This window comes from Corythoichthys intestinalis, chromosome 3 (assembly GCF_030265065.1).
Source record: "Corythoichthys intestinalis isolate RoL2023-P3 chromosome 3, ASM3026506v1, whole genome shotgun sequence".
NCBI lineage: Eukaryota > Metazoa > Chordata > Actinopteri > Syngnathiformes > Syngnathidae > Corythoichthys > Corythoichthys intestinalis.
Genome location: NC_080397.1, coordinates 57977309 through 57995230, shown reverse-complemented (window position 1 = coordinate 57995230; position 17922 = coordinate 57977309). Strand labels below are relative to the sequence as shown.

The following is a 17922-nucleotide window of genomic DNA, read 5'->3' as shown; positions in this document are numbered from 1 at the left end:
AATTGAGTAACCGGATAAAACAAATATATTTTTAGGTGAAGAGCAATTATAAATGTACGTGAGAAAACAAGACATTTCATCTAATCTTGAACCATTTTCAGTCAATCAATGTCTTTATTTTCGATGTGTATTGTTGAAAACAGCCAACAATTGCATCTCAGATGTAACTAGAATTTAAAAAAAAAAAAAAAAGACTAATTCACTGCTTTCACTCAAAAAACTTTTAGATCTTATTAAAAAATATATATATACATATATATTACCTAAAAATGCCGTTACGCTTGATAACACACATCACTTAAAAGTTAGGATTTTTTTCTCACGTGTTTCAATTGAATTTCTCTTTGTGTCAAGCCATTTTTAAGTTTTAGTTAAGTTTTAAGTTAGTCTAAACTGTAAGTCCTGATAGGATTTTGAGTTTTTGCAGTGTTCAAAATAAATGTATGATACAGGCTGTATTGGAGCACATTAGGGACCAGTGCTACTTGGTGTTTTATCCAGCAATGACTACTGAGCTAAAATTGATAGTTAGCATGATTACGTTTTTATTTTACACCTTTCATCACTCCACAATGCTATGTTATGTTAAAGCCTGTATGTAAGACACGTTAGCCACGCATCGACAGTGGTCATAATTAATTGAAACCTAGCCCTCCGCAGGGCTAACGTTATGTGAGCTAGTAGCGACAGTAACGTTAATCTTATTTATTAGCGCTTAGCGCTCTTTATTAGCGCTTAGCGCTCTACTGCTTTAAGATGGCGGCTGTTTACTAACGCTGCCCAGACGCGGCCGAGTCTGTCATTTCGCATCTACTTCAACAGACATGTGATCTCTATGAGACGCATCAGACGGTACCTGTTACCAACATAGCATCGTGCGGGCTAGTATTTAGCAACGTCGGCGTCATTTGTGGCGGCTGTCGGCTGCAGTAAGTTTTTTTTTTTTTTCCCTTCTTCCTTTCCGCATGTGACAGCGCGTTGTCCCGCATTAAAAGTTGTCCGAGCAAAACGTGATGCTTAGAGCTGTCAAAATAAACGATTACTCGAGGTGAATACAATTACTTGGATCAGTTTTTAAACTCGAGTTACTCGAGTTGCTCGAGTACTCGTTTCAGCTCTAATCCAAACGTCATGACAAATAACTAAAGGCCATGTTTTGAAAACAGAAGATGTACAACTAAACAAATGAAGAAATGGGAGGAAGCTGGAGTCAAGGTAAGTGACAGAACTGTGCAAAATCACCTAAAGGAAATGGGATTTTCATAAAGGAAAGCTAAAAGGAAACCATCATTGACACTTAAACAGAAAAGAACAAGGCTGCAATGGGCTAAAGAGAGGCAATCGTGGACTGTAAAGGACTGGATGAAGGTTATTTTCGGTGATGAGTCAAGAATCTGCATTGGACAAGGTGATGATGCTGGAACTTTTGTTTGGTGCCGTTCCAGTGAGATTGACATAGATGACTACTTAAAGAAAACATCAAAATTCCCTCAGTCCTTGATGATATGGGGCTGCATGTCAGGCAAAGGCACTGGGGAGATGGCTGTGCAGGTTAAATCTTCAAAAAATGCACATGTTTACATTGAAATATTAGACAGCTTTCTTATCCCTTCAATTGAAAATATGTTTGGGGATAATGAAATCATTTTCCAAGATGACAATGCATCATGCCACAGAGCTAAAACTGTTAAAGCATTCCTCGGAGAAAGACTTAGAAAGTCTGGATGATGGTTATTTTCAGTGATGAGTCAAGAATCTACATTGGACAAGGTGATGATGCTGGAACTTTTGTTTGGTGCCGTTCCAGTGAGATTTACAAAGATGACTGCCTGAAGAAAACATCAAAATTCCCTCAGTCCTTAATGATATGGGGCTGCATGCCAGGCAAAGGCACTGGGGAGATGGCTGTGGTTAAAGCTTCAATAAATGCACAAGTTTACATTGAAATTTTAGACCGCTTTCTTATCCCTTCAATTGAAAATATGTTTGTCATTTTCCAAGATGACAATGCATCATGCCACAGAGCTAAAACTGTTAAAGCATTCCTTGGAGAAAGACTCATCCAGTCAATGTCATGGGCTGCAAATATCCCAGATCTCAACCCTATTAAAAACCTGTGGTGGAAACTAAAAAAAAAAACGGTCCACAGCAAGGCTCCGACCTGCAAGGATGATCTGGCAACTGCAATCAAAGAGAGTTGGCACCAAATTGATGAAGAATACTCATCAACTCCATGCCTCAGACTGCAAGCTGTCATAAAAGCCAGAGGCAGTGCTACTAAATACTCGAGATGTTTTGATTGTTATTTCTTTGTTTGTTTGTTTGTCATGATTCCATACTGTATATTTTTCCTCAGAATGGAGTGATTCTATATTCATTTCCCTGTACTTGCTTGATAAAAGTAACATTGACCACAACAATGTTTTTTTATTCATTTCTTTTAGTGTTTCTGAATGCTAAAGAGTTGCACTTTTAAACTAATTATATTTCTTTTAGTGTTTCTGAATGCTAAAGAGTTGCACTTTTAAACTAATTATTTTTTTCCCCAAGCTTTTTATTTGAGTTTGTTCTACATGATAAAATGTCTGAGTGCTCGTCCGAGACTGGCGATTTGATACTTTTTGCTAGGTGTTGTACATAAAAATAGGCTTTTGTTTGCTTGATTGCCACTGCTCTTTCTCAGCATAATGCCTATAATCAATCCATCACTTGCCAATCCTTCAGTTAATTGAATGTTACGTTGTCGTAACGCATGAATGAAGGCGTGATAAGGCCATAGGATAGTCTCACTGACTTTCTATTATTGGGACTGATCAATGAGCTTGGCCAGAGGCACAGGGCACAGCAGGAGGATATTGGATAGTGGGAGTCAAAGACCATCAAAACTGAAATATCTCAAAGGAGAGGGACAAATACTAAAAATTCAGGACAACGTGTATCCCGTGTATCAACTGATAGTGAGTAACATTGTGTTGCCGAACCTACAGTCCAAGTGCCCTTCATGAAACAAAACGTGAGCACAATACAAAGAAAGATGTATGCTTTGTAAATGTCAAATGCCTCACCGAACTCTGACTGGCTGTTCGGAAAGAGGATGCGGAAGACGTAGTCTGTGGCTTCTTCCTCCTCCTTATCTGAGACCGAGTCTGCAGATCCAGATCCTTGAGGGAGCCTCTTCTTCAGCTTTGGAAACACTTTACCCTGAAACAAAAGATAATGTTTAAATTCTGAATAGACAAGAGTATTTTGAGAGGATAAACCTTTTGACTCAAGGGTAGAAAATGCATATCGGTAAGTGGGCGGTTCATTTGGTCTTACGAAAGTCTTAGGATTCCGCTGTTAAATAAAGTGTTACAGGTTAACATCTTTTGGTCTAAATATCCCATAATACAGTGAGGACAGCTGCAGCTTATAGTCCAGTGCGGCTTATCTATGAACAAATTCTGTCTTCGTGTCAAATTTGGCTAGTGGTGGCTTAAAGTCAGGTGCGCCTTAGAGTCCAAAAATGTTATAAAAACGAAAACTTTAAGAGGGGTTTGAATATCAAATTATTATAACTCATACTAACATTTATCTTTTAAGAACTACAAGTCTTTCTGTCCGTGGTTCCCGTTAAAACAGTTGGCTTATGTATGTTGAGTGACGCCAAACCTTCGCTCAAAAACGGAAACAGGAAAAAACCCACGCGGACGAAAACGTAACCTCTGTTTTACAAAAAGGCAGCAGAAAAAAATCAGTCATCCTTATGGATCCAAGATAACGAGCGTCTACATGCCTCTGAGTATTAATAGTCCTCGAACAAGCGTGGGTGGTTTCTATTGTTCCGTTTGCTTGCACTGCACACAATAAAACAAAGACAACCTTATCATGTGGTCTGGTACATGTAGTTCGAACATAAACCCCAGGAGGCCCAAACTGTGCTGTTAAAGGGATCTACGATTAGAAAGGCTTGTAGTTCTTAAAAGATAAATGTTAGTACAAGTTATAATAATCTGATATTGAAACCCCTCTTGATGTTTTAATTTTTATACAATTTGTAAAATTATTTTAACTCTAGTCGCTATTGTTGTTGACGTCGCAGGGCCGTGACGTCACATGGCCATGCTGCCATAATTCAACGTGTCACTCTATAAATATGTAAGGTAGAGATTTATATACGCCACAAGGTGTCAATGGCGAGTTTTATATTAATTGGGATCAAGCCAATGAGTGTGTTTTTTCCCTTGACTAACACTGTAGTTGCTTTAATCCACAGTGGGATGTAAGGCAGAGAGAAAGAGTCGACAAAGGCGCTCAGACCGCGCCGTTTATTGGCATAAGCTTCGGCAACTATTTCACAACACACATAAGTATCATATAGTGAAAAATATAAGAACACTAATAATCATATCTCTCAAAAAGCAATGTTCACAAGAAGAAAAGTGCTTCAATCTGTATTAATGAGGCCCTATTCTCACACAGTTAACACAACAATGCAAAGAGAACTGGCATTCACAATCAAAATAGATGCGCAAAATACACCAGACATGAACATCACTGAGCATGTCTGGGGTAGGATGAAAGAGGAAGCATGGAAGACGAAACCCAAGGATGTTGATGAACTCTGGCAGGTATGCAAGACTGCTTTCTTTGGTGTTCGTGATGACTTCATCAATAAATTGTATGAATCCTTGCCGAAGCCCATGGAGGTCATATAAAATATTAAATTTGGATCTCACATAGGGCTGTCAAAATTATCGCGTTAACGGGCGGTAATTAATTTTTTAAATTAATCACGTTAAAATATTTGACACAACAAACGCACATGCCCCGCTCAGACAGATTTAAATGACAGTACAGTGAAATCCCCACTCGTTAATTGTGTTTTATGGAGTTTTGCCGCCCTCTGCTGGCGCTTGGGTGCGACTGATTTTATAGGCATCAGCACCCATGAGCATCAACAATGGCGAGCTACTAGTTTATTTTTTGATTGAAAATTTTACAAATTTTATTAAAACGAAAACATTAAGGGGGGTTTAAATATAAGATTTCTATAACTTGTATTAACATTTATCTTTTAAGAATGGTGAATGTATATATCCATCTTGTGTCTTATCTTTCCATTCCAACAATAATTTACAGAAAAATATGGCATATTTTATAGATGGTTTGAATTGCGAGTAATTACAATTAATTTTTAAGCTGTAATTAACTTGATTAAAAATTTTAATCGTTTGACAGCCCTAATCTCACAGCACCACTACTTAATTCGCTTATTTTATGTAACATATTTTTGTATTAGAAGTGCATTTTTTGTTCAATTTTCACACTACTTTCTGTCGGCGACAAAACTTTTGTCTTGCCAAAATATGACCTTTATGTCTTCATTAAATGATAAATCTTTTTTCGGTGAAACAAATATATTTTTGTACATTCAACATCATTTGGGAGGGTATTAGCTTTCATATAAGTCATTTCTGAAACCAATTGAATAATTAAAAATCAGGTTATTAGTAATTGTTTCTACAAAATGAATAAGCGACAAGACTATTGTCAGGGACTGTAGACCCAGTCTAAAAAAAAAGGAAACTACGCCCGAGGTCGAGGGACAAAACGCACTCATTGGCTTGATGTCTTAGCAATGTAAAACTCGCCATTGACACTTTGTGCTGTATTCAAATCACTACCTTACATAGTTAGAGTGAAACTGTAAAGTACGGCAGCGTGGCCATGTGACGTCACGGCTCTGCGACGTCAACAACGATGGCGAGCAACCAGTTTATTTTTTTATTTTAAATTTTTATCAAAACGAAACCATTGACGGGGTTTTCATATTAAATTATTATAACTCGTATTAACATTTATCTTTTAAGAACTACAGTACATGTCTTTTTATCCGTGGTTTACTTTAAATCTAATATTGGTTTTTTGATCCGTTAAAAATGATTTAGGACTAGGGTGTTTTTTTTCCCCTCTGTAACAACATCTAACAAATCCACTGGAGTGCATCAGGACAGATGACCTCAGGTTCTGACCTTTCCCCTCTGGGACCAGAGAGGAGGATCCAGCTGGCCATGTGGAAGCAAACCGTTTTCCAGACAGGACAGGAACTGGAGCAGGTGGCCTCCTTTGGGGAAGCGAAGAGGGGGCCGTTGGATGCCATCCTGACTGACTAGCACTACTGTGCCTCCACTGTCAACTGCAGGAGAAATGTTTACACCATCACCATGTCAAAAAAAAAAAAATAGGCAATTGAGCGGAAAAATTCCAAGATTGCTTGGTCCTACCTTGTTGATGGCAATGCAAGTACACGATCTCTTCAAGAGGGATTGTCATAGCATAGTCCCAATAAACACTGCAAAATAACCGCAGTTTATCACACACACGCATAAACAGACAAGAATATTACATGGTTTGCCAGTTGGTCTGACAGCGTCTCAGTCAATAAAGCACCTGCAGTCTGCCTGTCTGTTGAAAATAGGCCTAATTAGATGAGCTGTGTTTACGCTGCATAGTCTCAGAGACATACGAGCACATATTATTTAGAAACACCCCGAGTGCTGAAGTGTTACGCTAATAGCAGAGTAATCTTGCAGTTTTAAAACACACGCCGACATATCACCACCTTCGTTCGTAGTCCAAGTCGCCAACGGAGCCATTCATGAGTTGATTGGGTGTCCACTTCAGTGTCATGAGGTCAGCCGTCTGGTGTAGGGAGAGGTAACCTGGAATAGCTTCCATGTCGTCTCTCTGCCATTGACAGATGGTTTGAGCCGATGCAAAATGAATTAGATGGCAAATTAGTCCTTTGAAGCATATTGAGAATAGCAGGGACAAGCAAACCTTTGCACTCAAGGACGACGTTTGATTTTTCTTAACCCTGGCAAACCCAAAAAGACTAGGATTCTCCAGGGTTAAAATGCGTCATACCGTGGGGCAAATAAGTATTTAGTCAACCACTAATTGTGCAAATTCTCCCACTTGAAAATATTAGAGAGGCCTGTAATTGTCAACACGGGTAAACCTCAACCATGAATGTGGAAAAAACCCCAGAAAATCAAATTGTTTGAAGAATTTATTTGCAAATCATGGTGGAAAATAAGTATTTGGTCAATACCAAAAGTTCATCTCAATACTTTGTTATGTACCCTTTGTTGGCAATACCGGAGGCCAAATGTTTTCTGTAACTCTTCACAAGCTTTTCACACTCTGTTGCTGGCATTTTGGCCTATTCCTCCATGCAGATCTCCTCTAGAACAGTGATGTTTTGGGGCTGTTGTTGGGCAACACGGACTTTCAACTCCCTCCACAGATTTTCTATGGAGTTGAGATCTGGAGACTGGCTAGGCCACTCCAGGACCTTGAAATGCTTCTTACAAAGCCACTCCTTTGTTGCCCTGGCTGTGTGTTTGGGATCATTGTCATGCTGAAAGACCCAGCCACGTCTCATCTTTAATGCCCTTGCTGATGGAAGGAGATTTTCACTCAAAATCTCTCGATACATTGCCCCATTCATTCTTTCCTTTACACAGATCAGTCGTCCTGGTCCCTTTGCAGAAAAACAGCCCCAAAGCATGATGTTTCCACCCCCATGCTTCACAGTGGGTATGGTGTTCTCCGGATGCAATTCAGTATTCTTTCTCCTCCAAACAAGAGAACCTGTGTTTCTACCAAAAAGTTCTATTTTGGTTTCATCTGACCATAACACATTCTCCCAGTCCTCTTCTGGATCATCCAAATGCTCTCTAGCGAAACGCAGACGGGCCTGGACGTGTACTTTCTTCAGCACGGGGACACGTCTGGCAGTGCAGGATTTGAGTCCCAAGCAAGATTTCTGGCTGTCAAAGAGGTCTAACTTCTTCTAATGAGGTCTAACGAGGTCCAACGAGGCTCCACTCGTTTCCTGTATTAATGGCACCTGTTTTAACTCATTATCGTTATAAAAGACACCTGTGCACAAGCTCAGTGAGTCACACTCCAAACTCCACTATGGCCAAGACCAAAGAGCTGTTGAAGGACACCAGAGACAAAATTGTAGACCTGCACCAGGCTGGAAAGACTGAATCTGCAATAGGTAAAACGCTTGGTTTAAAGAAATCAACTGTGGGGGCAATTATTAGAAAATGGAAGACATACAAGACCGCTGATAATCTCCCTCGATCTGGGGCTCTACGCAAGATCTCACCCCGTGGCATCAAAATGATAACAAGAACGGTGAGCAAAAATTCCAGAACCACACAAGGGGGCCTAGTGAATGACCTACAGAGAGCTGGGACCACAGTATTCAAGGCTACTATCAGTAACACAATGCGCTGCCAGGGACTCAAATCCTGCACTGCTAGACGTGTTCCCCTGCTGAAGAAAGTACACGTCCAGGCCCAGCTGCGGTTCACTAGGGAGCATGTGGATGATCCAGAAGAGGACTGGGAGAATGTGTTATGGTCAGATGAAACCAAAATAGAACTTTTTGGTAGAAACACAGGTTCTCGTGTTTGGAAGAGAAAGAGTACTGAATTGCATCCGAAGAACACCATACCCACTATGAAGCATGGGGGTGGAAACATCATGCTTTGGGGCTGTTTTTCTGCAAATGGACCAGGACGACTGATCTGTGTAAAGGAAGAAATGAATGGGGCCATGTATCGAGAGATTTTGAGTGAAAATCTCCTTCCATCAGCAAGGGCATTGAAGATGAGACGTGGCTGGGTCTTTCAGCATGACAATGATCCCAAACACACAGCCAGGGCAGCAAAGGAGTGGCTTTGTAAGAAGCATTTCAAAGTCCTGGAGTGGCCTAGCCAGTCTCCAGATCTCAACCCCATAGAAAATCTGTGGAGGGAGTTGAAAGTCCGTGTTGCCCAACGACAGCCCCAAAACACCACTGCTCTCGAGGAGATCTGCATGGAGGAATGGGCCAAAATACCAGCAACAGTGTGTGAAAAGCTTGTGAAGAGTTACAGAAAACGTTTGGACCAAATATTTATTTTCCACCATGATTTGCAAATTATTTAAAAATCAATGTGATTTTCTTTTTTTTCCCCACATTCTTTCTCTCATGGTTGAGGTTTACCCATGTTGACAATTACAGGCCTCTCTAATATTTTCAAGTGGGAGAATTAGTGGTTGACTAAATACTTATTTGCTCTACTGTATAGATTTTTTTTTTTTTTTTGCAAATGCTGTTATCCAGCGATTTTTCATGTTTGAAGTGTCATCTATTAACTGCAAGTTTGCGTTTTGGAGAAGACTGCCAATGTTTAATAGCAGGCTAAAGTAGGTTGTCTTTTTCCCCCATAGACTCAAATTAGCAATGCTAACATTAACAGTATTTAATATATGTGTTTCCTTATTTTGTATGTCTGAACTGTAATTCTACGATGTGTTGATTACCAATAAACAACTGTGAAATCAACTGGAGTCTCATATGTCATCTACACGCACAAATGTATGCACGCACGCCCGCAGTGATAAAACGCAGGCGTGAAAATTATCACCCTCATTTTTATTTACCTTGCGACAAATGGACTCATTGCATATCGCGACAGGCTTAGCATGTCGTTAGTGTTAGATGGAAATACGACCCCTCCCCCTTAAAAATGTTCTCTTCGGATCTGCACAATTCATGTAGGTCACCCTTTTTGACTTCAAAATGGCGAATTCATGCCTGAATCTTTTTGTTATCTTTAGCTTGATTGGTGTAAAGATTAAAGTTTTTCCGCTGAACACTAACCGGCTGAACGAGCACATTGTTTTTCCCAAACAGCAGAGTTGCCCTGTTGTTTTGATGCAGTGACTCAACGTAGTCGCGCGCTGATGGCGAGGGAGACGGGCGCTCGTCCATGCTGCTACTGGAGTGACGCTTCTGGATCTGAAATATGATTAGTTCAGAAGAGATGTATCATGTCACCTAACATGCACTCACTATGCAGACAGAACACTTTATTTTCCAGTGCCATGCGTAAAGATTCAATGCAATGTTGTGCCTTGACAACCACTGACTGACCCCGAGCCACAAAATAATGAAAGTAATTTGTCAAAAAGTGACACGAAGGTGTAACCATTTGTATACTTACACACAATGCAGGCCTCTTGGTGGGCGAGTCCTGCCTGCAGTGACCACTGTGTATGCGATGCCTTTGAACCAACTCGTCAGCTGAGGGATCGGTCCAAAAGTGGTCGGCTGTTTTCATTTTCGTATACTCCAAAGCACAAGGACCCACTGTCACAGGGGAGGTGCACAGTTACATCAAGTGATAACTGAGAAAACACGTCAATGTCTCAGGAAAGATGGATATCCAATTGAATGGGAATCAGACCTTTGTCTAAGGCTACGTCTATACTGGGACAGATAAATTTCTCTGGGGTATTTTGCCCAACTATTTTTATACCTGTTCGCACTAAATTTAAGATGCGTTTTAAGCCCATCCCGGCATCGCTCTGCGTCCCACCATTTGAGAAGTACTTGTCTAATGTAAAAATGTTGCAAGGACATCATCTTGCGTGACTCCAACAGTAAATTGCATCTGGGGCACACCAGATTGTTTGTAGTGCGTACGAGAAGCTATCTGGTAAACATTTGCATTATATAGCGTTTAAGGTAGCGGACTTTTGCTATGCAAGTTAGCCAATTGTTGTAAACATTAGCATTATATAGCGTTTAAGCTAGCGGACTCTTGCTATGCAAGTTAGCCCATTGTTGTAAACATTAGCATTATATTGCATTTAAGCCAGCGCCGCGTAGGCTTGCCACCTGTCCCTTGAAATAAGGAACGATCCGTTTTTGGGAATTAAAATATGCGTTCTGTATTGAACCAATACGGAATACATATGAATAGGTACATTTCTATGCATTTTAAGAGTTTTGGGGATGTCCCTTTTTCTTCCCGGCTGTACAGCGTTGGGTGCGAGGGGGGGCGTCCCGTATTTCCATTTCTGAAAGGTGGCAACCCTAGCTAGCAGACTTTTGCAATGCAAGTTAGCCAATTGTTGTAACATTAGCATTACATAGCATTTAATCTAGCGGACGTTTGTTATGCAAATTAGCCAATTGTTGTAAACATTAGCATTGTATAGCATACAAAATAGCCAACTTTTGCTATGCAAGTTAGCCAATTAATGTAAACACAAGGATTACCTAGCATTTAATCTAGCGGACGTTTGCTATGCAAATTAGCCAATTGTTGTAAACATTAGTATTGTATAGCATATAAGCTAGCGGACTTGTACTATGCAAGTTAGCCAATTGTTGTAACATTAGCATTATACAACATTTAAGCTAGCAGTCCTTTGCTATGCAAGTTAGCCAATTGCTGTAACATTAGCGTTATATAGCATTTAAGCTAGTGGACATTTGCTATGCAAATTAGCCAATTCTTTTAACATTAGCATTGTATAGCATATAAGTTAGCTGGCCTTTGTGATGCAAGTTAGCCAATTGTTGTAACATTAGCATCATATAGCATTTATGCTAGCGGGCCTTTGCTATGCAAGTTAGCCAATTGTTGTAACATTAGCATTATATAGCATTTAAGCTAGCATGCCTTTGCTATACAAGTTAGCTAATTGTTGTAACATTAGCATCATATAGCATTTAAGCTAGCAGGCCTTTGCTATGCAAGTTAGCCAATTGTTTTAAACATTAGCATTAGATAGCATTTAAGCTAGTGGACTTTTGCTATGCAAGTCAGCCAATTGTTGTAATATTAGCATTATATGGCATGTAAGCTAGCAGGCATTTGCTATGCAAGTTAGCCAATTGTTTTAAACATTAGCATTACATAGCATTTAAGCTAGCGGACTTTTGCAGTGCAAGTTAACCGATTGTTGTACACATTAGCATTATATATCATATAAGTTAGCGGCCTTTTGCTAGCCAGGTTAGCCAATTGTTGTAACATTAGCATTCTATACCATTTAAGCTTGCAGGCCTTTGTTATGCAAGTTAGCCAATTGTTTTAAACATTAGCATTACACAGTATTTAAGCTAGTGGACTTTTGCTATGCAAGTTAGCCAATTGTTGTAACATTAGAATTATATTGCATTTAAGATAGGGGACTTTTGCAGTGCAAGTTACCCAATTGTTGTAAACATTAGCATTATATAGCATATAAGCAAGCAGCTTTTTGGTATGCAAATTAGCCAATTGTTTTAAACATTAGCATTACATAGCATTTAAGCTAGTGGACTTTTGCAGTGCAAGTTAGCCGATTGTTGTACACATTAGCATTATATATCATATAAGTTAGCGGCCTTTTGCTAGCCAGGTTAGCCAATTGTTGTAACATTAGCATTATATACCATTTAAGCTTGCAGGCCTTTGTTATGCAAGTTAGCCAATTGTTTTAAACATTAGCATTACACAGTATTTAAGCTAGTGGACTTTTGCTATGCAAGTTAGCCAATTGTTGTAACATTAGAATTATATTGCATTTAAGATAGGGGACTTTTGCAGTGCAAGTTACCCAATTGTTGTAAACATTAGCATTATATAGCATATAAGCAAGCAGCTTTTTGGTATGCAAATTAGCCAATTGTTTTAAACATTAGCATTACATAGTATTTAAGCTAGTGGAGTTTTGCTATGCAAGTTAGCCAAATGTTGTAACATTAGCATTATATTGCATTTAAGATAGGGGACTTTTGCAGTGCAAGTTAGCCAATTGTTGTAAACATTAGCATTATATAGCATATAAGCAAGCAGCTTTTTGCTATGCAAGTTAGCCAATTGTTATAACATTAGTATTATATAGTAGTGTGACCATATTTTGATTTCCAAAAAAGAGGACACAAGTGTGCCCCCTCACTCTGGATGGAAAAATGCATTTTTTGAAAAAAAAAAAGAAGAAAAAAAAATATAAATATATATATATATATATATAACATTTTTATATATATTATTATATATATATTATTACATTATACTATATATTTTTTTAACATCTAAACATTTTTATGAATTATTATAGCGACAATTGTCCTTGAAAAATTGTTATTCCCATTCAATTGATATTCCTTTTTCTTTTTTCTTTTTTTTTTTAAAACCTGTCCTGTTCAGCTGTTTGACACAGAGAATGGAAGTCTAAGTGCCCGGATTCTGAACAGTTTTAATGTTTCACATGGAGAGTCTGACATACTCCCATTGTGATCCTTCAAAATACCTTTTTATTATGACAAAGCAGCGAACAGGAAGGGATAATGGGGGGACAGAAGAAAAGAAATACAAGACAAGAAAGAAAAACACATAAACAACAACAAGAAATACATTGAACATATATGCTATCTGAAACTAGTTACTAATATGCTGGTGCTATCGTCAGCGAGATGTATTTCCGGTTTACACCATGTGGGGGCCAATTGGCCAGTGAAAGAGGAGAATGGGGGTGGGGGTGTCTATAAGACTATAAGCTAAGTGATTGAAAGGGGTAGAGTGTACACAAATCAGTTCTGTGATCTAGAACCCAGTAATCGTGTGAATCTCTTATGAGTGTAAGCCCGTTGGCGACCAACCCTACGCCGCCACATCGCCAATCCCGGCACCGGAACCCCCAACCCGAGCATGCCCTACCACATCCAGCAGCACGCAAGCCCCACCGGGCGCGCGACAGCCACGCAGACGGGCGGAGAAACCGCGCGGGCGCCAACCCAGGGCCACGGCCCCCATCCAGCCAGCCCGGGGAGGGAGGGCGGTCGGGGGGGTGGGGGGTCCATGCGCAGCCCATCCCTCCTCCCGCCGCCCAGCAAAGGAGCCACCGTCCCCCCCCTGGGACCCAGGGTGGTCCCCCGGGCCACCCGCGCGCCCATCAACCGGCCTTCAGGGATCAATTGATATTCTCATTCAATGTTCTAGATTGCACACAAACAATAACCGAAAAAACTGACAAACTCTTCAACCAGCATGTTTCCAAAAGTTGCAGTTCAAAACTACGTTTCCCATAATGCCTAGCGTGGTTTAGCTTACTGATAGTTAGCTGAGGCAAAAATCAAACTTTGCTATAAAAGTTTACAATCATCGACAGCGTAACGATGCGACGCCAAACGGGAGTTTACAGTCAAAGCTCTGACAGAAGTCAACAGTTGCCATAATATACGTATTTATCGTAAAAAAACTTAACAACTTAACGTTGTGGCCAAATCCTCAACCCAGTAGATGGCGGTAATGCCTCATGATAGGGGTAAACTGCAAACAAAAACAAGAAGAACTACTCCTTCCCTCCTTTCTAGCAGGAGCCATGTGAACTGCTGCCACCCAGCGGCCGGAGGGATTCTCTTCAAATTGGTCCCGTGAAAAATCATAAAAACCGGACATTTTTATGAATTTATAAAACCCGCCCGAACGACGAGGATACTACGTGAAAGTAGGACTTGTCCGGGCAAAAGAAGACGTTTGGTCACCCTATTATATAGCATTTAAGCTTGCAGGCATTTGCTATGCAAGTTAGCCAATTGTTTTAAACATTAGCATTATATAGGATTTAAACTAGCAGGCCTTTGGTATGCAAGTTAGCCAATTGTTTTAGCTATTTGCAACAATTGGCTAACTTGCAAAGCCAAAGTCCGCTAGCTTAAATGCTACATGATGCTAATGTTTATTGTTTCTAGTGCACACCAGAAACTATCTGGTGCGTACCAGATTGCTTATTTCTGATGATATCCCTTTAGGGGCTCTGTACATTTACCGTTTTTGCGAGAAAGCAAGAATATATCGTTGTTTAATCGGCAAAAGTAAAAATATCAGTCGTGAAAGTTGCCACTCAGATTATTTGGTTGAGCCCTATTTTTAAATTGATAATTAAATACAGAGCTGTATAAAGGTTTTGGAGTGGCGTGCTACAATTCCAATAATGAATCCAGACTCCAAATGAGATGACATGACCCTAAAAATCTTTTCATGTAGGAAAACCCTCCCCGTGTTGTTAAGTCGCAACCATTCTGCGAGGCAGAATGGGCCAAAATATCTCCATAGAGCTGTGAAAGAATAATTGCCAGTTACGGAAACGCTGGCTCTTAGTTTCTGCTGCTGTGGATGCCACAACCTGTTGTTAGGTTTAGGGGGCAATTACTTTTCACACAGAGCCAGGTAGCGTTGCACAATTCTTTTCGTTTTCTTGGGTTATCATTATCTGATATTCACTATTAGGCGTCCATTAAAAAGGGGAAACTTCTGTATGTATAAAAAAAGAACCACAAAAAGAGAGAATGTGAGCCAGGGACCAGTTATTTTTTAAACACGATCGTATTTCTTACATTACAGTCAAAATGGACTGCATCGTTGTGTAGGAAGGGTTTTTCATATGTTGGGAGTGGCAATATGTGTGTGCTAGTGTGCTAGCCTTTTAAAAAATGTAAATTTCAAACCCAAAAATCAAACTAGAAGTTTTCTCCTTTAATTCGGGCCAGATGATCAACCTAATTTCCTATTCCGATTGAAGTTGTCAAGGGGTTTACCCAAATGACTTCAATCATGAAGACATGATTGACACCATGACAGCCTTGACGCCCAAACTGTGGAGGATCCTGTTGAAATCCTTCAAGGAATGCATTAATGTGTGGTGCTGTGACGCTGCACGTCATGTAGCATAGCATTATTTTTATATTTTAAACTGTATGTAGTTTTTTTTTTATTAGTCTTTTACTCTGAAATGATAATATAACCGTGCTTCTGTATGTATTATTTTTTGTTTGTTGTGAAGCAGTTTATATACATATAAGTTTGAATAAAAAAAAATTTTTTTTTTTTTTTTTAAATGTAGCATGTCATAGCAAATCGCCACTCAGCCAGCAGCGGGGTTGCTCCCTCTCAATGCAGGGCGAATTGGAGTATATAAAAAATGCATAGGGAAAATTAAACAACTAAAAGGACCCCAAGTCACACAGGCATTTTTTAAAATTTCCACCACAGGTTTTCAATAGGGTTGAGATCTGGGCTATAGACCCTACTCACCAACGTCACAGAATGACGTGTCGCTGTATCCGGCCGCCATATTGTCCGTCAATGTTTATCCGTATTCTCAATGGTTTCAATTTGTCGTGCAATTTATAGTGCAATTCATGGAAGCCCCGGTGCTTTCAGACGCTGTAAACTCATTGGATACGTTGCATAAAAGGCGTTATGTGGAAAAGCTTCATTCTATCCATTCGCCAGATCCATATTTGATGCCTAAATCGATATTTTTCGACCCGTTGTCTTCGCCGTCTCTGCCTGACATCTGCTACCCTGATATCTACAACTATCTTGTCCACAGAAACTCAGCCTATTCTCACGAAACTTTGAAAAACTTTAAGAGCAGCACTCTAAGCAACATTACCCCGTGTAACCCTTTACTTCCAATTTTCTAAAATGGCGACAATAAAAAACAAAAAAAAAGTTGACTGCGATGGCCGACGCTTCAAGGATAGGTGGATATTGGACTATTTCTTCAATAAAATACGCAACAACTATGTCTGCCTCATTTGCAAAGAGACAGTCGCTGTTTTCAAAGAGTTCGATGTAACGCAATATTACCAAACAAGACACGCTGACATGTACAACAATACAGGGAAGATACGCAGCGAGAAATTGTAGCAACTTGAAGCTAGTTTAATTTCACAGCAGCAGTATTTCGCAAGAGCCCGAGTGTCGAAAGAGAATGCCACAAAAGCGGGATTGTTGAAATTATGAATTAAAAAAATTATAATAAAGCAATGTGACACACAGAAGGGCTTGCTAAAATGTGTTTAAATATATTGTTCTACGTAAATCAGCCAAGGTAGCCCCCCACATTTTTACCACACCAAATCTAGCCCCCTTTGCAAAAAGTTTGGACACAATTGTTTAACTGATGATCCGGAGACGAGGCCAGCTTGTTTCACTTGGTACCAGCTAAATATTATTCAAAAAATAATGATGGCGGAAGAAATAAACATTTTGAATTTGAAACTGTATGTTGTCGCGATTAGCCTCGCAATGATCTTAATTGTGGTTGTCAGCCCAAAACCCTCTAAATATATATAAAATGCATCTTACCAGGTATAAAATGACTACTACATAGTTTGTGGTGATCGTTTGGTGCCCAGTTTTCTCATCGAATTGCGGCAGTCCATCTCGCTCTCCTCTCCGTGTCTCTCGGAATACGGTAAAACTTCAAGTCTCTCCGTCTATCTTCTCTGTTACTGCAACCAACCGCCACACACGCCTTCACCATTTTGATTATTAATGTTAACGAGCAGAAAAACACACCATAATAGGAGGAATTTACGTAGCGGTAATGCGTAAACACGACGAGTGGACGGACAATATGGCGCGGAGGCGTGGTTGTGACGTCATGTGAGTAGGGTCTATTTGCAGGCCATGATACTGACTAGATGAGTCTTTCTGCAAGGAATGCTTTCACAGTTTTAGCTCTGTGGCATGATGCATTGTCATCTTAGATTATTTCATTATCCCCAAACATATTTTCAGTTAAAGGGATAAGAAAGCTGTCTAAAATTTCAATGTAAACTTGTGCATTTATTGAAGATTTACCCACACCCATCTCCCCAGTGCCTTTGCCTGACATGCAGCCCCATACCATCAAGGACTGATGGAATTTTGATGTTTTCTTCAAGCAGTCATCTTTGTAAATCTCACTGGAACGGCACCAAACAAAAGTTCCAGCATCATCAACTTCTCCAATGCAGATTTTTGACTCATCACCGAAAATAACCTTCATCCTGACATTCACCGTCCATGATTGCCTTTCCTTAGCCCATTGTGGTCTTGTTCTTTTCTGTTTCAGTGTCAATGATGGTTTCCTTTTAGCTTTCCTGTATAAAAATCCCATTTCCCTTAGGCGATTTTGCAGAGTCCTGTCAAGTCATTGACTCCAGCTTCCTCCCATTTCTTTTTCATTTGTCTTGTTGTAAATCTTCTGTTTTCAAGACATATGGCCTTTAGTTGTTTGTCATGACGTTTGGATGTCTTCCTC

The 17922-nt window shown here is 39.8% G+C and overlaps 1 protein-coding gene across 5 annotated transcripts in view; it reads right to left on the bottom strand.

Annotated features, from left to right (window-relative positions):
- The window catches only part of sgsm1a (small G protein signaling modulator 1a), a 124903-nt gene that overhangs the window by 37780 nt on the left and 69201 nt on the right, over positions 1 to 17922 (bottom strand). For all 5 annotated transcript variants that reach the window (XM_057832721.1, XM_057832724.1, XM_057832723.1 and 2 more), the window contains 6 exons: positions 10053 to 10198; positions 9710 to 9847; positions 6605 to 6729; positions 6267 to 6334; positions 6015 to 6178; positions 3066 to 3201 (listed from right to left, as the gene is read on the bottom strand). In XM_057832721.1, coding sequence (XP_057688704.1) covers positions 3066 to 3201; positions 6015 to 6178; positions 6267 to 6334; positions 6605 to 6729; positions 9710 to 9847; positions 10053 to 10198 — 777 coding nt within the window. The remainder of the gene's footprint in view (positions 1 to 3065; positions 3202 to 6014; positions 6179 to 6266; positions 6335 to 6604; positions 6730 to 9709; positions 9848 to 10052; positions 10199 to 17922) is intronic.